Below are 24,386 nucleotides of genomic sequence, written 5' to 3' on the forward strand. Positions count from 1 at the left end.
TTGATGGAGTAATAAATAAATAAATAAATAGATACCCCAAAATTTCATGGTCACATCTTATTAAAACATTTCGTTTGACAAGAAACAATCAGCATCTTTTTACTTCCTGATGAATTTCATCTTGAGTTGCCTGATCCATTAATTTTGAAATTTTGATTCTCTCTGAAAGTTTTTTGTACTTGCACTTTCCAATAACAAGGTTGTGGGACAGTTCATGGTTAGAGAGAATTTTTGATAAGCTTTACCAGTCTCTTAAACAATTTCTTGTGAGAGAGCCTGCATTAGAATTGAAGAACCTATTACAAAAGCAATACACAGCATTTTTTGTTTGAAAGTCAACAAGCTGTGTTTACTTAAATGTTTCTGTCATTTAAAAGATAACAGTAGCATTGAAAAACAGTAAACACATTCTTGCCTCGCTATCCTCAGAAAATTCTACGTTTTTTCACTAATGTCTCGTAGACCTTCCTTACCTGGTCTTATCCTAAGATTATCATTTATAATATCCATCCAGGTTCACAGATTGCTAATATCATTGACAATTTGAAGGCTGTTACCTTCCTTAGATGATTCTCTTTCTTCTTGGTGATGTTGGTCTGCTCCAGTTTCTTCTATAGTAACACTGTCATAAGTTATTTCTACAAGTGGGACAGTTTCATTGCCACTAGTTGTTGTTTGAATGGGAAACATGATCCTTAATCCATTATCAACTGATAAAACTTTAGTAACTCCATATTCTTTCACATCACACTATACATTGACAGAAACACTGTCAGTATGGTTTATAATTTATTTAACGAAACAGTTTGCTACAACTGCCATTTTAGGATGTTACACTTAAGCTATCTTTTTTCTGGCACCTAACAAGTACATGCAATCGATTCTACCCTCTTACTTGAGACAAATCACAGACTGTGATAGCACCAGACATGGACACACAGTTGCATTCATACTCTGTTTTGTCATCAGTTCATGTGGAGAATGATTGCTGTGGTGTTTGTCAGAGCTGTTTGGTGTCAGGAAAAGTAGAATGAACAATGAAGGTGCTCTTGACAGAGGGATTACTATGAATGTAGGCTATTAACATTCTAAATCTGAATGATTTTGTTTTCTTTTAGCAGGAAACCAAGCTGTTTGTTAAATAGGGACAAATTTTGACAGTGGCACCCAACAACTGCAGTTCTTGTGAAACTATCTCTATGCTAAGAACATGAAATACATCACCCCACACACATCTCTGCTCACTGAACATCTCAGAGCAAAGAGAGTACAGGAACACGACGCAAAGTGTAGTATAAGTCATAGCTTACCTGGAGTAGTAAGTTGCAATAAACTTTGGTACCAGCTAGTGACATGGTTTTAATAAGCTGAAAACTGCATGAGGTGACTCATTCTTCTTGCCAACGAAGCACTGTTCAGGCATGTGCTGGAAGTACTCCTGTATGACTTATTTATATAGAGGATAAAGTGGAAACATTGACATACTTGCAACTGCCTGGCACTGGTGTTTGATACAAGAGCATCCTTTTGAATGATGTGGATATGTCTGATTGTCTACAGCAGCCTAAAGGTAACCTGCCGCTTCAGGAAGATAATGCTCCAGTCATACAAATTCCGATTTATGTCCCGATGGTTTCAAGAACTCCTCATGGTTCTGAGAGATGTTGTATGTACTGCTCCTCCCTCTCCTACCTGATTACTTGACCAAAACAATGTCAAGCTGTATCTGGGACACCAATGAATGAGATGGGCATGCCAATATCTATGCGAGTGTCAATGAATGAGGATAATTCTTCTACCTTTTTTGTGTCTTATGAAGTTCAAAAGAGGATCACCACACTGTTACAAAGATGTCAAATTCATTTACTCATGAAATCAGTATCAAACAGGTATCCACTCAGATCCAATTGGACTATTTCCACTCATGGGTAGACTAGCATAGTGTGTGAATATTGCCATTTTACTTGTTCTAACCCACCTATGTATGTATGCTTAACAAGTAATACATAACAACAATAATAATAATGATAATGGTATATTACCGTACATCAACAAGAATTGTGTTGATTTGCAAGCAATGAACAACTGTGCAGTTCCAACACTGCATTGGTGTAAAGGTCCTACAACTCATTTCATTTGTCATTTATTTAGTTTTCTGCTAACCAGCATATCATTTTAATAATAACTAGTTTCAAACATGTGCATTCATTTTCAAACCATTGCCTAAATCTCTTATAATACAAGAGATATTATCTGACTGTAATATAATTCCAATGGAACATTTTGAAATACCTGTTCAAGTGTTTCAAATGTGCAGTAAAAATTATGTTACAGTCAAATATTACAGATGCAGGGTATGCTTTTAAACTGAATGAACACATTTGAAACTAGTGACCATTAAAGATTATGTGCAACTCTTACAGAAATATAAATAAATAATATATTCAAAAATTGGTTGATATACACAGGTTTCCACATAAAAACTGAAGAACTTCCCGGCAGCAATACAAAGTCAGGTCATTGTGGCAAGGAACTACTTGTGCTATGTCATGAAGGAGTTAGGCATACATGATAGCTACAGGAATTGTGAGGATCTGATGTACAAAACTGGCACCCAGAATTTTTTTTATGAAAAGCATGATGAGATCTCCAGAACAGTACAGTAGAAGTTGTTACAGCAATATCAGTTAATGAAAGATTTTCCATCATGCTGCAGAGACAAACATTGGATGTTGCAGAATCTGAAAAATGCAAAATTTACTGGAACAACAGTGCAATAAGTAATAAAACAACCTGATGCAGTCAACATAACATAACAATGATCAACAAAGCTGAGAAAGTCATCTTCCTGATATCAACAACATCTATAACCATCTATAAATCACAAAAGATCTGAAATGAGAAGATGACTACATACGGGGAAATAGTTGATAAGATAAAAGCCATGTGCAAATAGAAGTCTAAGCACATTACTGGATGCTAGGGTTATCCAGAAAGTGCCTTTAAACAGTCAACAAGACTTAACACAGCACCTTTTGCTTTGTTGGCAACTGCAGGAGGCAGCTGTGCTGAATAGCTCCAGAAGAGTTTGTTGATTTTTCGGTGCATATAGTTAACTTTATGATAACTTGTGCCTAAACTGTTATCATTATACCAGTACCACAAAAAATGATTGAGTCAATAAATGAAGTTAATGTTTCCTAGCTATTTTCCGAGTTTTTAATGTACTGATTAACAGTCATAAAAATGACATAATCAAATTTCTTATACAAATTATGAGTACTGTCACACCACTCCTTTTGGGATTCAGTGGGTATGTTTTAGGTGAACTTATGTATAATTTGTGTTTCTTTGGATGCAGGACTGGAAATGACATGGAGGCACCTGTGGCAAGAGGTAACTGCTAATTATTAAGCAGCATAGTGATTATCATTTTCCCCATATGCCTGTTTCATTTTGTGTATGACCCCTTTCTGTATTTAAACTAAAATAATTCATATTTTCATCCTACATTTCAAATCATTAATAGAATTGGATGACAACCATTTTCACTTCTTTTACAAAGTTTTGGATGCCAGTATTCTGTATCAGTCAATCTCTTGAAATACTGGCAGCTCTTTCATAAACTTTTCTAGCTTTATGGCAGTTTACTTATGAAAGTTTTGCATCACCTGCATATCTGTGAACGTGTGTGGGATTAATTTCAAGGGGACCAGGGAAGGCAATAATAAATCTGATGAAACTTAAATGTAGCTTTAGTCTGAAATAAAAACAAAATGATAATTATAACAAAGTCATTCTGTCCGGAAGTGCATGTTTTGCACATCTGTGCAATCAAATTCTACAGATGGTTGATATTATATACCATGTTGCTCCAAACTGTTCAGTGTAACAAGCTTGAATCCACCTTGGCATGTTGGCCACTACTTGGTGAAGACACTACTGCTCAAGCTTGTTCCATTTCTTCAATCGCAGCCTCCTGAAGTCATTCACTGTGTGAGGAGGGTTCTTGCAACAACATGGTGCAAGATTTAACTAGTCCTACACATAATCAGCGAGGTTCAGGTCACCAGGTTCCACATGCTATACCATTCAATTGATTCTATCTTCCTGAAGGAAATGCCTCATGAGTTAGGTGCAGGATGCTCATGTATTATCATCTTGAAAGGCACACACATCACCAATACATAGACTGTAGGATTAGTCAATAGACTAGAGCATTCTGCTGTGATGTTGTTGAGTCTCCAAAATACCCTTGATATTTATGAGAAACATTAAATATCCAAATGTGATACCAGCCCACTTCTTTGTTGAACCTATGGAACTGCATGTCTGAGACAGCACACCCAAAGTGGAAGCTCTGAGATATTTAGCAAGTCATGGTGCATGTTTTGGAAAGACAGATTAGAGGCCATAGGAAGGGGAGTGTTCATAGCAGTTGACAAAAATATTGTCCCTACTTAGGACGAAGTTGAGTGTGACAGTGAATTCATCTGGTCGCATATAACAGGTGTAGGTGAAACCAAGTAAATTGTTGGATGTTTTTGCTGGGCACCAGTTACTGTTGTGACAGTTTTGGAGTCATTCAAAGAAAGTCTTCAGTCAATAGTGCACAAACACCCAGATCATGCAATACTAGTTGGAAGTGACTTTAACCTACCGAGTATAGACTAGGATGTCTATGAATTCATTGTTGGCGTTGCAGATAGGCAGTCATGAGAAATACTTTTGAACATGTTTGCTGAAAATTGTCATGAGGAGCTAGCTAAGAAGCCAATACATAATGGAAATATCTAAGACCTTGTAGCTACAAATAGGCCAGACCTTACTGACAATGTGAGTATAGAAATGGGGAATAGCAATCATGATGTCATTATAGCAATAATGATTAAAAAGTTAATAAATCAGTCAAGAAGGTTAGGAGAGTGTTTCTGCTAAGTAGAGAAGATAAGCGGTTATTAACATCTCACTTAGACAGTTAATTGGCATCACTTAGTTCCAGTAAGAGGAATGTAGAGGAATTATGGGCAAAGTTTAAGCAAATTGTAAATTTTGGTCTGGAGAGTTACATCCCTAATAAGTGGATAAAGGATGGAAAGGACCTACCATGGTTTAATAGCAAAATTTGGTGGATGCTGAGGAAGTAGAGGCTGTTGCACCCTAAGTTGAAAAGGGAATGCATAGATGATGACAAGCAAAGGTTAGTAAAGATTTGAGCATTTGTCGAAAGATCCATGTGCGAAGCATACAAAATCTACCACAATCACACCTTAGCATAAGATCTGGCAGAGAACCAGAGAAACTTCTGGTCATATGTAAAATCAGTAAGCTGGTCTAAGACTTCCACTAGGTCCCTTGTTGACCGGTCTGGTGTGGCAGTTGAAGATAGCAAAACAAAACCCGAAGTTTTAAGTTTCACAGTCAAGAAATAATTCACACAGGAGAATCTATTAAACACTGTCATTTGACCATTGGACAGACTCCCATATGAATAATATAGCAATAAGAGTACCTGGTCTAGAGAAACAACTGAAGGATTTGAAAGCAAGTAGATCACCAGGTCCAGTTGGGATCTCAGTTCGAATTTACAGAGGGTAGGCCTACTCTACGGCATTGGCCCCTTACCTAGCTTGAATTTATCATGAATCTCATGCCCAGAACAAAGTTCCAAGTGACTGTAAAAAAGGACAGGTGACTCCAATATATAAAAAAGGTGAGACAATGGAACCACAGAATTACAGACCAACTTCTGTTTGCTGCACAATCCTTGAACATATTCTCAGTTCAAATATAATAAATTTTCTTGACACTGAGAAACTTATGTCCATGAATCAGCATGGTTGTAGAAAGCATTACTTGTGAAAAACTCCACTTGCCCTTTTCTCGCATGATATGCTGAGAACTTTGGATGAAGGGCATCAGGTAGATTTCATATTTCTAGATTTCTGGAAAGCATTTGACACAGTGCCCCATTGCAGGCTGTTAACAAAGGTATGAGCATATGAAATAAGTTCACAGATATGTGAGTGGCTCAAAAACTTCTTACATATTAGAACCCAGTATGTTGTCCTCGAAGGTGAGTGTTCATTGGTGAGTGTTCATTAGAGACAAGGGTATTGTCAGCAGTGCCCCAGGGAAGAGTGAGAGGACCGCTGCTGTTCCCTATTTACACAAATGATTTGACAGACAGGGTAGGCTGCAATCTGTGGTTGTTAGCTGATAATGCCATGGTGTAAGGTGAGGTGCCAACTTTAAGAGACTGTAGGAAGATACAAACATGACTTAGACAAAATTTCCAGATGGTGTGATGAATAGGAGTGAGCCCTGAATGTGAAAAAATGTAACATAATGGGGAATTGAAGGAAGATGAAACCTGTAATGTTTGGATATGGTATTATTAGTGTCCTACTTGACACAATATAGTCATTTAAATATCTGTATGTAATGCTGAAAAATGACGTGAGGTGAAACGAGCATGTGAGAACTGTAGTAGGGAAGGTGAATGGTCGACTTCAGTTTATTGGGAGAATTTTAGGAAAGAGTGATTCCCTTGTAAAGGAGACAACATATAGTACACTAGTGTGACCTATTCTTGAGCACTGCTCAAGGGTTTTGGATATATACCAGGTCAGATTGAAGGAAGACGTTGAAGCAATCCTGAGACAGGCTGCTAGATTTGTTACCGGTAGGTTCTAACAACACATAAGTGTTATGGAGATGCTTCAGTAACTTTTCTTTTCAAGAAGCACTATTGACAAAATTTAGAGTACTGGCATTTGAGGGTGCCTGCCAAATGATTCTACAGTTGCAAACATTAATAGAGCATAAGGACCTGCAGATGAGATATGAGAAATTAGTGCTCATAGGGAGGCATATCGACAGTCATTTTTCCCCTGCTCTGTTTTTGAGTGGAGTAGGAAAGGAAATGGTAAGTAGTGGTATGGGGTACTCTTTCCCATGCACCATTGGTGGCTTGTGAAATATCTATGTAGGTGTAGACGTAGACATACATTGGTACCTGGCTGCCTATGCACTCAAGTTTTACAATGGTTATTAAATGTCACACAAGCCATGAATTCATCAGTGAAGAGAACTCAATGCTACTTAGCAAAGGTCCATTTTAGGAGTTCAGTTCCCTACCTTCTCCACACATCATACTGGTGGGAGTTTAGTTTGGACATTTAGGGCTGAAACTGATTGTATTGAGACAGTTGCACGCTTTCTAGATTAACACGGCACTGTTAGTTGTCTCCAAAAAACAGCACACAATTTCTCACATATTTTTTCAGGGTACTTATGAATCTTAATATGGCCACAGCTGGTGTTTTTGACCATGGGAAACAATTGCAAGGCAGATCTTCAATGTAATAATCCCAACAACTTTCTAAGTGCAAAGTGTCTTGCCACAAATGGTTTTCATCTGAATAGGTTGGGCTCAAAAATAGTCGGTAAGATGTTCATAGATACTTGCCAGGTTTTAAAGAAATAAGGGAAACTTATAGCTAGTAATGGGAGTGAAAAAATTTGTGTATCATTAAGAAAGACAAATCCGAACTAATATCTGGCAAGAAATGTACTATAGCCTATAAGTAATAGTCAAAGTATGTTGTAATGCACTGGAACATAAATGGTTTAAACAATGATGCTTTAAACAACAAAAGCTCTAGAATAGAACAATTGGAAATCATTCTTTCAGAATGTTCAAATACTAGAGTTGCTTATTTAAATGAGCAATTATTTAAATGAAGAATGTGTGTTTCAGAGTAGTTGTATAGAAATAATGGACTTACCAGTAAATGTTATAGTTATCTCAATATATAGCATCCCAGGGAGATCAACAACAGAACTATTCTTATCTAAGCTTCAAATTATACTAGAAGACCTTTCTAGAAAAAAAAGAAAAAATTCTAATAGCTACTGATTTTAATGTCAATATCACATGTGAGAATAGACGTACTTCAAGATTCACTGACATGGTAAAGAAATGTGGTTTCAAATTGAATTTCTTTGAATCTACCAGAGACAATGGCCAACCAGCAACCTGTACTGTCAACATTCCAACACATTATTTGTAGGAACATGTGTGTAAATTTTGTATAGATCTAAGTGACTAAAAAAGTGCCATGCTCACAACAAAATACATGGAATAAACCTAATCTCGTGTGTACAAACAAGTTCAGTGTGTTATCAGAAAGCAGCAGCAACTCCATAAACATTGAAAGTGAACAAGCCACCCAACATGAAGATAAAAACATTGTAAGGAGCTGCAAAAACATTGCCAACAGCCAGAAACAGTGAACAAAGTAACACAATGTGCTTTTTGTAGCAGACAGCCACAGAAGAAAGCTAGCAAATATTCTACATGATGTGAATACGGATCTTAGTGCAACTGGCATCAGAAAACCTGGTGCAAAGACAGAAAATATTGATGAAGACATCTCAGAACACAAGAATACAACAAGGGACAGTGACTTTGTTGTTTGTGTGACTGGTGCAAATCATGTAGCACGTAATGAAGCCAAAAAGTGTATAACAGGTTTGAAATTTTTTTTAGATATAAGTAAGATGGAAAACACTATTGTTGTGATGATACCTCATAGACATGACTTGATCTATAATTCATGTGTTAACAAAGAGATTCGTAAAAAAATGTTAAAATCAAACAACTATGTTCCATTTATGCTAAATGCAATGTAGTGGATATTAACAGACTTGAAAGAAATTTGCACACTAAACATGGTGAGCATCTAAATTACCATGGGAAAACATTTTTGTGTCAGGAGATAAACAAAGTTGTAAATGAAATACAAGCACACAGCAGCCTTGTCCTAAAAGACAGTCCCACAGAGCATGACTGTACACCTCCTTTTTTTTCTTTCTTTTTTTTTTTTTTTTAAGAGAAAACGACATTACAGATGAAGGAAAGTTAGAAACCACATTAAGTAGAAACTGCAGCAGTCTAATTCATTCAGATAATTGTGCAACCCTGGATCATGTAGCAAAAATAAATGAATACAGAAGGTTCTGTGAAAGTAGAATACCATTATGTATCAGTGACAGTTTCCTCCTCATTCATATAAATGTACAATCTCTTAGGTGTAAAATCGATGAATTACAATACTGGCTCAATAAAATCAACTGCAGTGTTCTATGCATCAACGAACACTGGATGAAAGACCCTGAAATAGACTTGTGTGTTCCTCTTGGATATTCGTTAGTTACATGTTACTGCAGAAAAAGTATCCCACATGGTGGGGTGTCAATATATGTCAAAAGTAACCTTGAATTGCATTACTCAGTTATAGACCTTAGTAGAATATGCCTTGAAGCTACAATAGGAGTAGCTGGTGTGGTAATGCATGAACAGAAAACTGTAATTGTCTCAATCTATCGAATCCCAGGCTCTGATGAGATAGTATTTATAGAAAAAATTAACACTTTAATATTGCTGTTGTCAAAATACAAACAGCATTGAATTGTAATTGTAGGTAATATTAACATAGATATAAGGGCAAAGAGAAAAAATGTAATTCATATGATTAACACTCTGAAGTCGTTAAACTATTACTGACTCAATGAAAAACCCACTAGACTGAACGCATGCCTTGATAACATAATTAGCAATGTACAAAGAGACTCCATACAATGTGATGTAAAAGAATTAGGAGTATCAGATCATGCTGGGCTATGGCTTCAAATAGAAAAGTCAGCCTTCAGTTCTACAGAGAGAGAAGTGACATATAGAATTCTAGGTGAATCAAATGTAAACAAAATGATAAACCAGTTAAAAGAAATGAATTGGACTCATGTAATGGATAACAAGAAAATGTTTAATAAATGTATTTTCTATTTTCCTGACAGAGATCAAGCATATAGTAGAAATGACATGCCCCTTGGTAACCAAAATGTACCAGAGTAATATTACTCATAAGCAACAAAATATTAGCAAGTGGTACACCCCACAACTTAACAAACTCAGAATACTACTGATGATTATGAAAGACAAATCTCATAACAGTGATAGGGACAAGGAAAATTACACTAAAACGAGAAACCTTTACAGATTAGAAATAAAAAATGCTAAGTGCTGTGCAAGTGATGAATATACACTCCTGGAAATGGAAAAAAGAACACATTGACACCGGTGTGTCAGACCCACCATACTTGCTCCGGACACTGCGAGAGGGCTGTACAAGCAATGATCACACGCACGGCACAGCGGACACACCAGGAACCGCGGTGTTGGCCGTCGAATGGCGCTAGCTGCGCAGCATTTGTGCACCGCCGCCATCAGTGTCAGCCAGTTTGCCGTGGCATACAGAGCTCCATCGCAGTCTTTAACACTGGTAGCATGCCGCGACAGCGTGGACGTGAACCGTATGTGCAGTTGACGGACTTTGAACGAGGGCGTATAGTGGGCATGCGGGAGACCGGGTGGACGTACCGCTGAATTGCTCAACACGTGGGGCGTGAGGTCTCCACAGTACATCGATGTTGTCGCCAGTGGTCGGCGGAAGGTGCACATGCCCGTCGACCAGGGACCGGACCGCAGCGACGCACGGATGCACGCCAAGACGGTAGGATCCTACGCAGTGCCGTAGGGGATCGCACCGCCACTTCCCAGCAAATTAGGGACACTGTTGCTCCTGGGGTATCGGCGAGGACCATTCGCAACCATCTCCATGAAGCTGGGCTACGGTCCCACACACCGTTAGGCTGTCTTCCGCTCACGCCTCAACATCGTGCAGCCCGCCTCCAGTGGTGTCGCGACAGGCGTGAATGGAGGGACGAATGGAGACGTGTCGTCTTCAGCGATGAGAGTCGCTTCTGCCTTGGTGCCAATGATGGTCGTATGCGTGTTTGGCGCCGTGCAGGTGAGCGCCACAATCAGGACTGCATACGACCGAGGCACACAGGGCCAACACCCGGCATCATGGTGTGGGGAGCGATCTCCTACACTGGCCGTACACCACTGGTGATCGTCGAGGGGACACTGAATAGTGCACGGTACATCCAAACCGTCATCGAACCCATCGTTCTACCATTCCTAGACCGGCAAGGGAACTTGCTGTTCCAACAGGACAATGCACGTCCGCATGTATCCCGTGCCACCCAACGTGCTCTAGAAGGTGTAAGTCAACTACCCTGGCCAGCAAGATCTCCGGATCTGTCCCCCATTGAGCATGTTTGGGACTGGATGAAGCGTCGTCTCACGCGGTCTGCACGTCCAGCACGAACGCTGGTCCAACTGAGGCGCCAGGTCGAAATGGCATGGCAAGCCGTTCCACAGGACTACATCCAGCATCTCTACGATCGTCTCCATGGGAGAATAGCAGCCTGCATTGCTGCGAAAGGTGGATATACACTGTACTAGTGCCGACATTTTGCATGCTCTGTTGCCTGTGTCTATGTGCCTGTGGTTCTGTCAGTGTGATCATGTGATGTATCTGACCCCAGGAATGTGTCAATAAAGTTTCCCCTTCCTGGGACAATGAATTCACGGTGTTCTTATTTCAATTTCCAGGAGTGTATTTTAAATTCTAAAAATAAATGTAAAGTTGCCTGGACTGTCATTAAAAGGGAGATTAATAATACCAATAACGAAAGGAATATCCCTATTGACTGCTATATTCTCAATGAATATTTTGTAAATAGTGTCACCACCCCACCCATCAATTCCGCCTCTGATGCAGAAGCATTGCTCACTTGTGCAAAACAGACAAGAAGTGAGAAGTTCACTTGGACCCAAATCACATTAAATGATATTCATAAGTCAATAAACAAATTAAGTAATTCCAAAACAGAAGACTATTATGGACTCAGTAATCTCATCATTAAATGTACAGGGTGATTCAAAAAGAATACCACAACTTTAGGAATTTAAAACTCTGCAACGACAAAAGGCAGAGCTAAGCACTATCTGTCAGCGAATTAAGGGAGCTATAAAGTTTCATTTAGTTGTACATTTGTTCGCTTGAGGCGCTGTTGACTAGGCGTCAGCGTCAGTTGATGCTAAGATGGCGACTGCTCAACAGAAACCTTTTTGTGTTATTGAGTACGGCAGAAGTGAATCGACGACAGTTGTTCAGCGCGCATTTCGAACGAAGTATGGTGGTAAACCTCCTGATAGGTGGTGTATTAAACGTTGGTATAAACAGTTTACAGAGAATGGGTGTTTGTGCAAAGGGAAAAGTTCTGGACGGCTGAGAACGAGTGATGAAAATGTAGCACGCATCCAGCAAGCATTTGTTCACAGCCCAGGAAAATCGACTCGCAGAGCTAGCACAGAGCTGCAAATTCCACAATCAACTGTATGGAGAGTCCTATGAAAAAGGTTAGTTATGAAACCTGAACGTCAACTACCCGAGGCGATGGATCGGCCGCCATGCAGCCCGTGACAGAGCACTTCATCACTGGCCTCCAAGAAGCCCTGATCTTACCCCTGCGATTTTTTCTTATGGGGGTATGTTAAGGATATGGTGTTTCGGCCACCTCTCCCAGCCACCATTGATGATTTGAAATGAGAAATAACAGCAGCTATCCAAACTATTACGCCTGATACGCTACAGAGAGTGTGGAACGAGTTGGAGTATCGGGTTGATATTGCTCGTGTGTCTGGAGGGGGCCATATTGAACATCTCTGAACTTGTTTTTGAGTGAAAAAAAACCTTTTTAAATACTCTTTGTAATGATGTATAACAGAAGGTTATATTATGTTTCTTTCATTAAATACACATTTTTAAAGTTGTGGTATTCTTTTTGAATCACCCTGTATAGTAAAAGAAATTGAAATGCCACTTCTCTCACTATCAAACAGAGTACTTGATGAAGGAATATTCCCCGACTGTCTTAAGCTCACAGTTACATTGCCTGTGTACAAAAAAGGTGAAGGAAACCTCCCAAATAATTACAGACCCATTTCAATAGTACCAATCATATCCAAGTTAGCTGATAATTGTGTGCATAAGCAGATATACAGGTATTTTGAAACCAACAAAATTTTAAATGAACAACAGTTTGGCTTCAGGTTACACCTATCAACTGTAAAAGCAGTGGAAGCTTTGGTGAGCAATGTTTATGAAGGGTATGAAGAAAGGGTATAAATGTCTGGAACACTTATTTACCTAAGTAAAGCATTTGACTTGGTGTCACATGACATACTCATCAAAAAGTTAAATCACTATGGCATTGAAGATGATACACTCAGTCTATTCAAATCTTATCTAAGTAATAGGTTACAACTTGTATATGCAAATAACAAGAGATCAGAAATACTCCCTATTGAAAGAGGAATGCCCCAAGGCTCTGTTCTTGGACCTTTTCTGTTCATTGTCTCTGTTAATGACTTCTCGAATTACATACCATGTGAGAACATACTATACGCTGACGATATGACATTAATAAGTACAGGAGAGAACTTACAGAGTGTACTGGACAAAAATAGAGAAATGATGCAAATGGCTAATTACTGGTGTCATGCTAACCAGCTGTGCATAAATCAAACAAAACCAGAAGAAATAATATTTAATCTCAAAGTAACTAAAAACGAAAACAAAACAGTGAAATTACTTGGACTAATCATAGACCGAAAGCTCTCATGGGAAGGACACACCAATTATCTATGTAATAAACTAGCACGAGTACTTTTCTTATTGTATAAATTAAGAAACAGTGTGAACAAGCAATTGCTACTCCACTCATACTATACTTTTTTTCATTCTCAACTGCAATATGGAATATTGCTTTGGGGTAACTCCACAGGGGCTGAATGTGTTTTCAGATGGCAGAAGAAAGCAATCAGGTGCATGGAAGGGTTAGCACCCAGAGAGTCCTGCAGAAATTATTTTAAATCTCTTGGCGTAATGACAGTGCCAAGCATGTACATATATAACTGTTTAATACATGCCAGAGAAAATCTGAAAAAATTGAACATGAGATGTGATGTGCATGCACTCAGTACAAGAAACAGTCACCTGCTGGACTTGCCTTCCACAAGACTTGCTGTAGTCCATAATAACTATGAGTACTTAAGCATAAAATTTTTCAATAAGTGACCATGCTCAGCTCATACAGTACCACTAAATAAATATAAGAATACATTGCAAACCTGGCTAAAAAACAATGAATTCTATGCAACTGAAGAATTCTTAGAAACTAATCATCAAAATATATGTTTTACCTAAATTATGAAGAAAATGTTTTGATACTATATAAGTTAGTTATTTACTGTGATTCTTTTCTTCCTGTATAAAACATTGTTTTACATAATGCTGAATAAAAGGTCTTTAGTTCCTTTTCTCCCCTTTCTGTAACTATTTGAATATTGTACTGAAACTAAAACACTCTGTTAACTTTGACGAAGCCAATTGTATGAAAAATACTGAAAGGCTAATGAAAATATTCTACTCTAAAAAAAGCATTTCAGATCATTGTGCATTGTTCATTGAGCTGCCACAGACTGACAGGAGCATTTTAAGTGTGAAAACCCACGTGAGAAGGAACTTTAGCAAAGGAAACTTACTAATTTTGTGTAATAAGCTAAAAGAGAAAAAGTAACCTTTTCATCATTGTAATTCAAGTGATGGAAACATTGACAAATTCCTAAATAGTTTTCTTGGTGCCTGTAATCAAACATTTCTACCAATATTGTGCAGCAATAAAGTGCCAAAGAAATTAAAGTGGATTACACAGGGCATAAAAACTTCCACCATAAGCAAAAGACTACCAGACAGAGAAATGAAATATGATAAAGATATTGATGTCATTGAATATGTTAGACTACTTAAAACTATATTTAAGGGTTTTCAAAGCAGCAAAACCATTGGCAAATAACAGGCTAACTTTAAACCATAAAAATAAGACAAGGGCTGTGTGGTCAGTGATTAAATTTGAGTTAGGCATTAAGCCCTGTAACCAAAGAATTTCGAAAGTTAACACTGAAGGAAACAATGTTGAAAGTGCAAATTAAATACAAGAGTGCTTTAATAAAGTTGTAAAGTTTGACGCAAATGTAACAAATTATCACAACAAAGTTAATCCTTTTGGCCTAAATGGAAACACTGAAATGTTTACAAAATTTTTAAAACTTTCTATGAATGATGAAGAAAATGCAAGCGTAACACCAAAAAAAAAAAAAAAAAAAAAAAAAAAAAAACGAGAAATCTGCAGGTCAGGGTGGAATACACACCAAACTTATTATTAAAGAAGTAAACAACAAAACTGCAAACCCACTAGCTCAAATAATGAATCAATGTTTTTGAGAGGTCTGTTTTGCAGAGGTACTGAAATATGCTGAAGTCAAACAACTCTTCCAAAAGGGATCAAAAGAGATCATGGGAAATTATCATCCTATATCAATTCTCCCAGTCATATCCAAAATATTTGAAAAAGTTGCTGTTGTCCAAATCCAAAACTCCATTGCAAAATATTTTATTATTCTAGACAATCAGTTTGATTTTCATTGGGGGAAAGACACCATAGGTGCAGAGAACATTTCATTGAGAAAATACATACATCGTTAGACAAGTGGAATAGGTGGCAGGAATTTTCTGCGATCACACAAAGACATCTGATTCTGTAAACTATGCATTGCTTATTTACAAAGTTGAAAAGTATGGTATTAGAGGCAATGCCATACAATGGCTTAAATTCTACATATCAAACATAACAATAACAATAACTCTTTAAATGGGACTAGTTTGTATTCTGACTGGAAAAAAAATCTCAGGGTGTTCCACAAAGCTTCATATTAGGCCCAGTCTTATTTCTCTTCTATGTTAATGACTTACCATCTCATATCACCTCCCCATCAGTTCTATTTGCAGATGATACTTCTGTCTTAATTGAATATCAGGATTTGGAAAAAAAATCCCAAATCTATGATCAGTACCCTCAGTACTTAAGAAATTTTGTTTCAGCTAAATGGGTTGAATCTAAACATATCTAAGACTCGAATGATGCACTTCAAAACCATTCAAAATGTGAGCAGATTAAGATTGTTCAAAATAACCAAGATATATGAGAAACTGACTCAGTCAAATTATTAGGTTTAAATGTGGATAAAAATTTTAGCTGGCAGACACACATTGCATAACTAGTAAAGATACTGAGCAGCTTTGTATTTGCAATACAGGTATTGCTGACTGCAACTGACATGTACACGCAAAAAGTAACATATACAAGCTACTTTGAGTCTATTATTAGGTATAGTGTTGTTTTCTGAGTTAACTTAACAGACATAGTGTGGATACTAAAAATACAGAAAAATATTGTTTGACGTATGTGCATTGTAAATTATAACTCTGCATGCAGAGTTACAATATTAACTCTGCCATCCCAACACAAAATTTTATGCTCCCCACACACTGGCTCAAACTGTAAACCAGGGACCTCTGTACATGGTAATGAAAATTTATAATAAATTAAAAGGAAATAAGATAATGCAGATGAATTTAGGTCCACTTAAAAGAAAGCTGTATCAGACATTCACACTAAAATGTTATTACTCAGTAGACTAATTTACACAGGACAAACTGGTACTTTGAGCTGGTGCAGTGTGTTACAGATCCCAAGAAATAGCATAAGAGTGTTATTATTTATTTTAATGCTATTATTTATTAACATAAAAATCATTTTAACTATATTAATAATTTTTGACATGTCTCTTGTATGCAAACCAAATGAGCTGAAAATATACATCAGGAGATGAATAAACCATAATCCCACAACTCTCACAAAAGCTAGCAAATGTTTGAATGAGATTGCTGTGGTGTAAGAGAATTCAGCAGGTAACTATCTGTGCTGACAACCATTCTTGTCATAATGAAACAATTTATGCATGGATTATATTTGAAGTGACTCTTTGAGGCAAGTAGTACACTGGAGTTTTTACACAAATTAAGTTATGTTCACAGCTGGAGACACAGCTTGCTGCACTGAGGTACACTGAGAATGCAAGTTTATTTTCACTTTCACTGCACAGGTAGCAGCTGTAACTAATGATTTCCTGTTTTCAAAAGGTTATCAATAAATAAGCTTCCATCAAAACATGCTGATTATGCAACTCTTAATGGTGGCGTAAAACATTTTTTGACATCCACTGATGGAAAAAAGAGTTTTTCTTAGATTTCTCTGTCCTTTATGATATTTAGCTGGTTATATCCATGTTTCTCCAACATGTTTTCTTATGTCACATATACACTTCCTATTAGGTTATTGCCTCAAGCTTTTGTTGTATCTTGTAATCCTGCAGAGATTGTAATTAATTAATTAAGCAATGGAAACTCCATGTAGGAATGGTATTCTGGGCCAAGGCACTGGAGCTGGTGGTTATGTGTGCATGTGGTGTGCTTGCTTGTGTGTGTGTGTGTGTGTGTGTGTGTGTGTGTGTGTGTGTGTGTGTGTGTGTTTACTGACAAATGCTGTGGACAAAAGCTACATGTGAGTATCTTTTAATTGTACCTGTCTGTAACTTGACATGTATTGTTTACAGTAAGTAGTGATATATCTTTTCCTGCATTCTTAATTAATTGGTCAGTTAGTTACATGTTCCATAAATCATCTGTTGATGTTTCTATCATAATGATGTGGCATGAATCAGGACATGTATACAGCTCTGTTTTTAACATGAATGAAAAAAAGCACACACACAAAACATATAAATACATGGAGGTGACAAAAGTCATGGGCTACCTCCTAAAATCAAGTTGGACTTCCTTTTGCCTGGTGTAGTGAAACAACATGATGTGGCTCAACAATTCATTGGAAGTCCAATGCAGAAATATTGAGCCATACTGCCTCTATAGCTGACCATAATTGTGAATGTGTTGCCGATGCAGAATTTTATGCACACAATGACCTCTCAATTATGTCCCATAAATGTTAGATGGGATTCATCTCTAGTTATCTGGGTGGCCAAACCATTCACTCAAATTGGCAAAATGATTTTCAAACCAGTCGTGAACAATTGTGGCCCGATGAAAATTCCATTGTTGTTTGGGAACATTAAGTTCGCGAATGACTGAAAATGGTCTCAAGTAGCTGATTATAGCCATTTCCAGTTGGTGATCACTTCAGCTGGACCAGAGGACCCTGTCCATAACATGTAAACACAGCCCACACCATTATGGAACCACCACCAGCTTGCACAGTACCTTGTTGACAACCAGGGTCCATGACTTCATGGGGTCTGCATCACACTCAAACCCTACCATCAGCTCTTACCAACTTAAATCAGGACTCATCTGACCAGACCACAATTTTGCAGTTGTCTGGAGTCCAATACATATGGTCACAAGCCCAGGAGGGGCACTGCAGTTGATGTGCCATTAGCAAAGGCACTCATGTTGGTTGGCTGCTGCTGTTGCCCATTAATGCCAGATTTTGCCGTACTGTTCTAATGGAAACATTTTCTGTACATTTCGCATTTCTGCAGTTATTTCATGCAGTGCTGCTTGTCTGTTAGCCCTGACAACTCTACAAAAATGCTGATGATCTCAGTCATTAAGTGAAGGCCGTCAGCCATTGCATTGTCTGTGGTGAGAAGTATTGCCTGAAATCTGGCATTCGCAGCACACTCTTGGCACTGAGGATCTCAGAATACTGAATTCCCTAATGACTTTCAAAATGATGTGTCCCATATCTTTGGTGCCAACTACTATCTTACAATCGAAGTCCGTTAATTCCCATTGTGTGGCCATAACCTCATCAGAAATCTTTTCACCTGGATCACATGAATGCAAATGACAGCTTCACCAATGCACTGCCCTGTTATATCTTGTGTATCCGATACTATTGCCATCTACATATGTCCAAAACACTATCCCATGACTTTTTCACCTCAGTGTATATGAGAGGCTGAGAACCATATAGGCCTATAGCACACAATTATCATTTTGAGACTGTAGTATGTATGTGTGGTCCTGACAACTATTGACTTGTGGTGAATCAGCTTTATGAGTTCTGTACCCCTACACACTATATATGAACATTTGTGAAAAGCTGCCTTACCAGTTTCCCTGATATTCACTTCCATAAGGCCCAAAGCACAAATTTTCATTGCTGTAGGAACTCTCATTGGTTATACTGATGCCCATTTCTTCATTAAAGATGGAAGCTCTTGTAGGAATGCCGAGTCATAACCTCACATTCCATGGTCTCAGATTTCCCATCAGTAAAATGGACACTGAGGATTTCAGAACCTTTAAGAGTTTTACTGATGTCACTACCAAACCAAATGCTGATGTTTGTTGTAATGTCAGGAATTTTACAAAGATAAAGGTTTTGACAGGTTGCCATGAATTGTTGTTTAAAGTATTATATTCTTCACAGGAGTTGTGGGAAGCCACCATTTTCTTAAAGTTACATTGAGGAAGACCACAATTTGTCATTTCCTCACAATTTGTCGATATGTTGCAAAAGCTAATGGCCAAATACTTAGGGGAAGTCATATGTCAGCCTTGAAACACAAAGACTTAACAAAATGGCTAGATCACACATGAAACACACAGACTTAACAAAAATACTAGATTTCATCGCTAAAGTGAACAGACATTTGTATCTAAACCTCAAGTCAGAGACTACGCTTCATCAAAATGGTGATTACAAGGACTAAGAAGTGTTGGGATGGATCATAATTGTGTGATTGATGCATTTAGCATATGTTATTTATGGTTTGATTCTAGTTTCACTTTAATTTACAAACTACACAACAGTCAGAAAGACACTATTGCCACTATGTTGAGACTATGTATCCATTCTTATTTGAAGTGGGAGATATTTCAATAGTACTGTCAAAATATTATCTAAAAGGTTGCCACACATTTGACCATTTGCAGTCCCATCCAAGAAGTATGGGCCAATTATCTGGGTATCTAACACACCGCACTAACATTGACACTCCAGGGGCATTGAAGCTCAACTTGGCTTAACCAGTGCAGATTCTCCACTGCCCTCTAATGCATATTATCCCAATTCATGTGATTACAGTTTGTAAACATTACTTCATCAGAGAAAAGTGCCTGTGAATGAAAGTCATCATTGGCTGCTAGTTGTTGTTGTATCCAATTGCAAAAGTTCTAGCAGCTTTTAAAGTCAACCCCATCTAGAACTTCAAGCAACAACAGGTGATATGTGTGATATTTGTGTTTCTCTAGAATCTGCAGAACACTTTTTCATGAAATTTCTGAACCTTATTTGATTTCCCATGAACTAATGTGAAGATATGTAACAGTTACAGCTAAAACATATACTGCAGCATTTTCATTCATTGTAGTCTGTGGTCAGATTCTACATGTGGGTTGAACACTTCCAGCTGCAATGAACAGTTGGATAATACTGCAAAATGTCTTTGCCAAAGGAATATTCTTCTCAAGAAACAAGTTTACACACAGCTTCTTCTACAAGTCTGTTTGATGCAAGACATATGAAGAGATTGCTGTTTGAATGTTTGCAGTTAACAATGACAGCATTACGCCACTGTTTCCTTGGCCATCATTTGCAGTATGGCCACAGTTGCACTTGATACAATGGAACCACATCCTTGCACCTAGAGGTGTTGCACCTACAGTGAGAATCTGACCGCAGACTATGACAGATATTCATCATCTGCACATCACAAATGGTTATTTGAGTGGTAGAAAATGTATCACAGATGATGGTTAACATATTGAACATTCCCCTATCACTTTTAAATGGTTTGTAGCCCATTTTGATTTGTGTCAATGGCAGCGCCATCCATCATGCAATGATAAAATTGTTCTGTATGGAAGCTACATTTTTTTCCCCAAAGAATGAGAATCAATAAAAATTAAGGGTTCATATCAAAGATTTCAAAGTTGACCCCCCTCCCCTCCCACGCCCTGTCGTATAGCAAAAGAAGAAATGGTAAACAGTGTTCTTAAAAGTGTCACTGACTGGTTTACTGAAAATGGTCTCATGCTCAATGTTAAAAAGACAAAAACAATTCAATGTAAGTCCATCTTTATACAAGATAGTTGTGGGGCCTCAGCTGTTCAATATAAAATGTCAGTCAAAACACCTTCAGCCATCTAAATTTCCAGTCTTCTTTTGTTTATGCTACCATTTTCAGCATTACATTACACCATCTTCAGGCCCCTGTGCAAAGACAACAATGATCATAGCATAAAATACATAAGAAAATGGCTGGTGTAAATTTTTTTTAAGAAATCAAATTACATACAGTTTGGTGTCATCTGTGAAGACAATTACACCAATAATGTGGACATCATAATCTGTTTTGGAGAATCATGTTGGTTTGCTATAAAACACCATGGTCGCTTTACAGAATATAAGTAATGTATAATAAACACATACAAAACCAAACTGTACAGGGAGTGACATCAAAGTTAAAGGGAAATTAAGGAATGAAATGAGAGAACAGTAGCACATTGTATAAATATAAACTAGGGAACAAAATATATATGACACGTAATAGTAAAAGAGAACCTGCTAATTGGGGGTCAAAATAACGTGTTATGTGTAGACAACCATGGTGTTGGTGATATGAGTCTCATGACCCTCATTTAACCCATTCGCACTACAACTGTGTGCTTGTTGTTAGTGGTTTCTAATATGGGTATCCTGTTTATAGGTGTTGTTTTCAATCCGATATGGACGCACTTTTTCTGATCCTTTCTGTTTTGCTTTGTGTGACTGAGCTAATTATTCATTCACATATGGTGTTTCTATGTCATAACCACTATTGTTTGCTTGTGGAACTTGCTTCTTTCCTTCAAGATCAGTTTACATAAAGTACAGGAGCTTTGTTCCCAGATATGGTTGCAGACTGATGTACAACATAGTGGAAGTTTCACATTTCTCATTTCTGATCATTTAATTCATTGATAATGACAGTGGGGTTCTATTTCATATTGTGCTTGCCTGATTATTAGGATAAATTAAAATAATTTGCCAGGTCTGACTCAGTACTGATGTTTTCAATGCTTTCACATGTACCATATACCACTTTATAAATGATACCTGATGGTACATTGTGATTCCTGTACATCTCAAAAGCAATTTGATACACTTGACATGTAGCCACAAATGATATTGTTTTACTGGTCTTCAATATACAGGATGTTACAAAAAGGTACAGCCAAACTTTCAAGAAACATTCCTCACACACAAAGAAAGAAAATACGTTAGGTGGACATGCGTCCGGAAACGCTTACTTTCCATGTTAGAGCTCATTTTATTACTTCTCTTCAAATCACATTAATCATGGAATGGAAACACACAGCAACAGAACGTACCAGCGTGACTTCAAACACTTTGCTACAGGAAATGTTCAAAACGTCCTCCGTTAGCAAGGATACATGCATTCACCCTCCATCGCATGGAATCCATGATGCGCTGATGCAGCCCTGGAGAATGGCGTAATGTATCACAGCTGTCCACAATACGAGCACAAAGAGTCTCTACATTTGGTAACGGGGTTGCATAGACAAGAGCTTTCAAATGCCCCCATAAATGAAAGTCAAGAGGGTTGAGGTCAGGAGAGCATGGAGGCCATGGAATTGGTCCGCCTCTACCAATCTACCGGTCACCGAATCTGTTGTTGAGAAGCGTATGAACACTTCGACTGAAATGTGCAGGAACTCTATCGGGTATGAACCACATGTTGTGTCGTACTTGTAAAGGCACATGTTCTAGCAGCACAGGTAGAGTATCCCGTATGAAATCATGATAACATGCTCCATTGAGCGTAGGTGGATGAAACTAAAATGAGCTCTAACATGGAAATTAAGCATTTCCGGACACATGTCCACATAACATCTTTTCTTTATTTGTGTGTGAGGAATGTTTCCTGAAAGTTTGGCCATACCTTTTTGTAACACCCTATATACTGGGATATTTCTTCGCACATACTTCTTACTCAGTTATTAATATCATTTTTCCTAGACTACACTACAGCTGTGTGGTTACTATTCATGTTTTATCTTTTTTTGTACCTTTCTAATTTTTTGCAACTCCTGTATGATGCAAGTTAACATTTCCCTGACCTATTCACTTGCTTAATATCATTCTTTAACACATAGACATGATGGTTGCTACACCACATTTGTTCACATTATAGTGTTAATGTTGTGTATTCTTCTCTTCTTACATTGTGTTTATGGTACATGATGGGTATTTGTTTTCACTCATCTGCACTTTCATTAGTTGACATGGTTATGTTGTGGAGACTGCACACCTGTACCTCTTATGCCTCAGTAACACCCAACATAGTGTTCTGGTATATTCCTGGACATCCATATTCTCACATAACCACTTACTCATGAAGGTATTGACTGACATATTACACTTTGTATAGTATACATTGACACATGTTTTTGGATTATAGTTGATTGGGTGACATATGATGCATTGATTGCTCTTGATAGTGCCTTGACTGTTCCTTTGCATTCTGTTCTATTACATGACTTTTAGATGATTCAGCTTAACTCTTGATTCTATGGAGAGTTGGTATATGATCTTAAAGTACTATTCCCTGTATGTTTTTACATCTACTAGACACTTTCATTTGTTCATCTTCACTAATATTGCCTTTTGACATGTTTCTTACATGATTTGGGTAAACTACACCATAATTGCATACATTTTGTTCTGTAGCACATCTATGGATTCTCACATAATGACTTTTGTACTCAAGCAGATAATGTGTCTAATTTGGATGACTCACATCATCATCTTGAAGAAAAAATGAATTGATCAGTCAAGTATTAGTAACAAAATTTCACCAGCTGCTAATTTTATCACAAATGTGGGGAAGAATAGTGTTCACTCAAATGTGATTTCATCACAGTAAATATGCAAATAAGTGAATGTCAGATTAATGGCATAGCAGCTGTTATTGCTCAGTTTAGTACCAAATCCAAACAGTTTTCAGCACGAGAGGTAACAAGGAACAACAATCTGCAACTTTGTTAGAAATCTTATAATACTTATTTGTAGTTGTACACTGGAACCCAAACAATCAATCACTATGTTTCTTCTGTTGTATGTGCTCTAAAGGAGATAAAGTCAGTCCAATTGGCCAGAGACATTATGGGTTTACATTTTGTGATGTGAAGTGCCTCGTGCACATATACTTCCCAGGAGAAGGGAGAATGATCATTAAACTGTACTATAGTGAGATTATGGATTGCTTCAAGAAGAAACAGAAAGAAACATTGTAGTGTTATGGTATATGCACCTACAGGAAATTTATCTTGAAGAGGCACCATACAAGTGAACAAAATGGGCTAGTCCATACCTTATGTTATGGGTGTGCCCTGTGGTGCAACTCCAGTTGAAAGAAGCTGTCTAACCTGAGTAATTCACTTGATGTTCAATGCACATCACACTTCAACTTTTGTAAGGAC

General features: G+C 37.7%; 1 protein-coding gene across 1 annotated transcript in view; it reads right to left on the reverse strand.

The window, feature by feature from the left end:
• Positions 1-516: 516 nt before the first annotated feature.
• LOC124556157 (piggyBac transposable element-derived protein 4-like) overlaps positions 517-24,386 on the reverse strand; it is a 105,473-nt gene continuing 81,603 nt past the window's right edge. The window contains exon 3 of the mRNA XM_047130168.1: positions 517-750. Within this exon, the coding sequence (XP_046986124.1) occupies positions 517-750 (234 nt within the window). The remainder of the gene's footprint in view (positions 751-24,386) is intronic.

Source organism: Schistocerca americana, chromosome X (assembly GCF_021461395.2).
Source record: "Schistocerca americana isolate TAMUIC-IGC-003095 chromosome X, iqSchAmer2.1, whole genome shotgun sequence".
Lineage (NCBI taxonomy): Eukaryota > Metazoa > Arthropoda > Insecta > Orthoptera > Acrididae > Schistocerca > Schistocerca americana.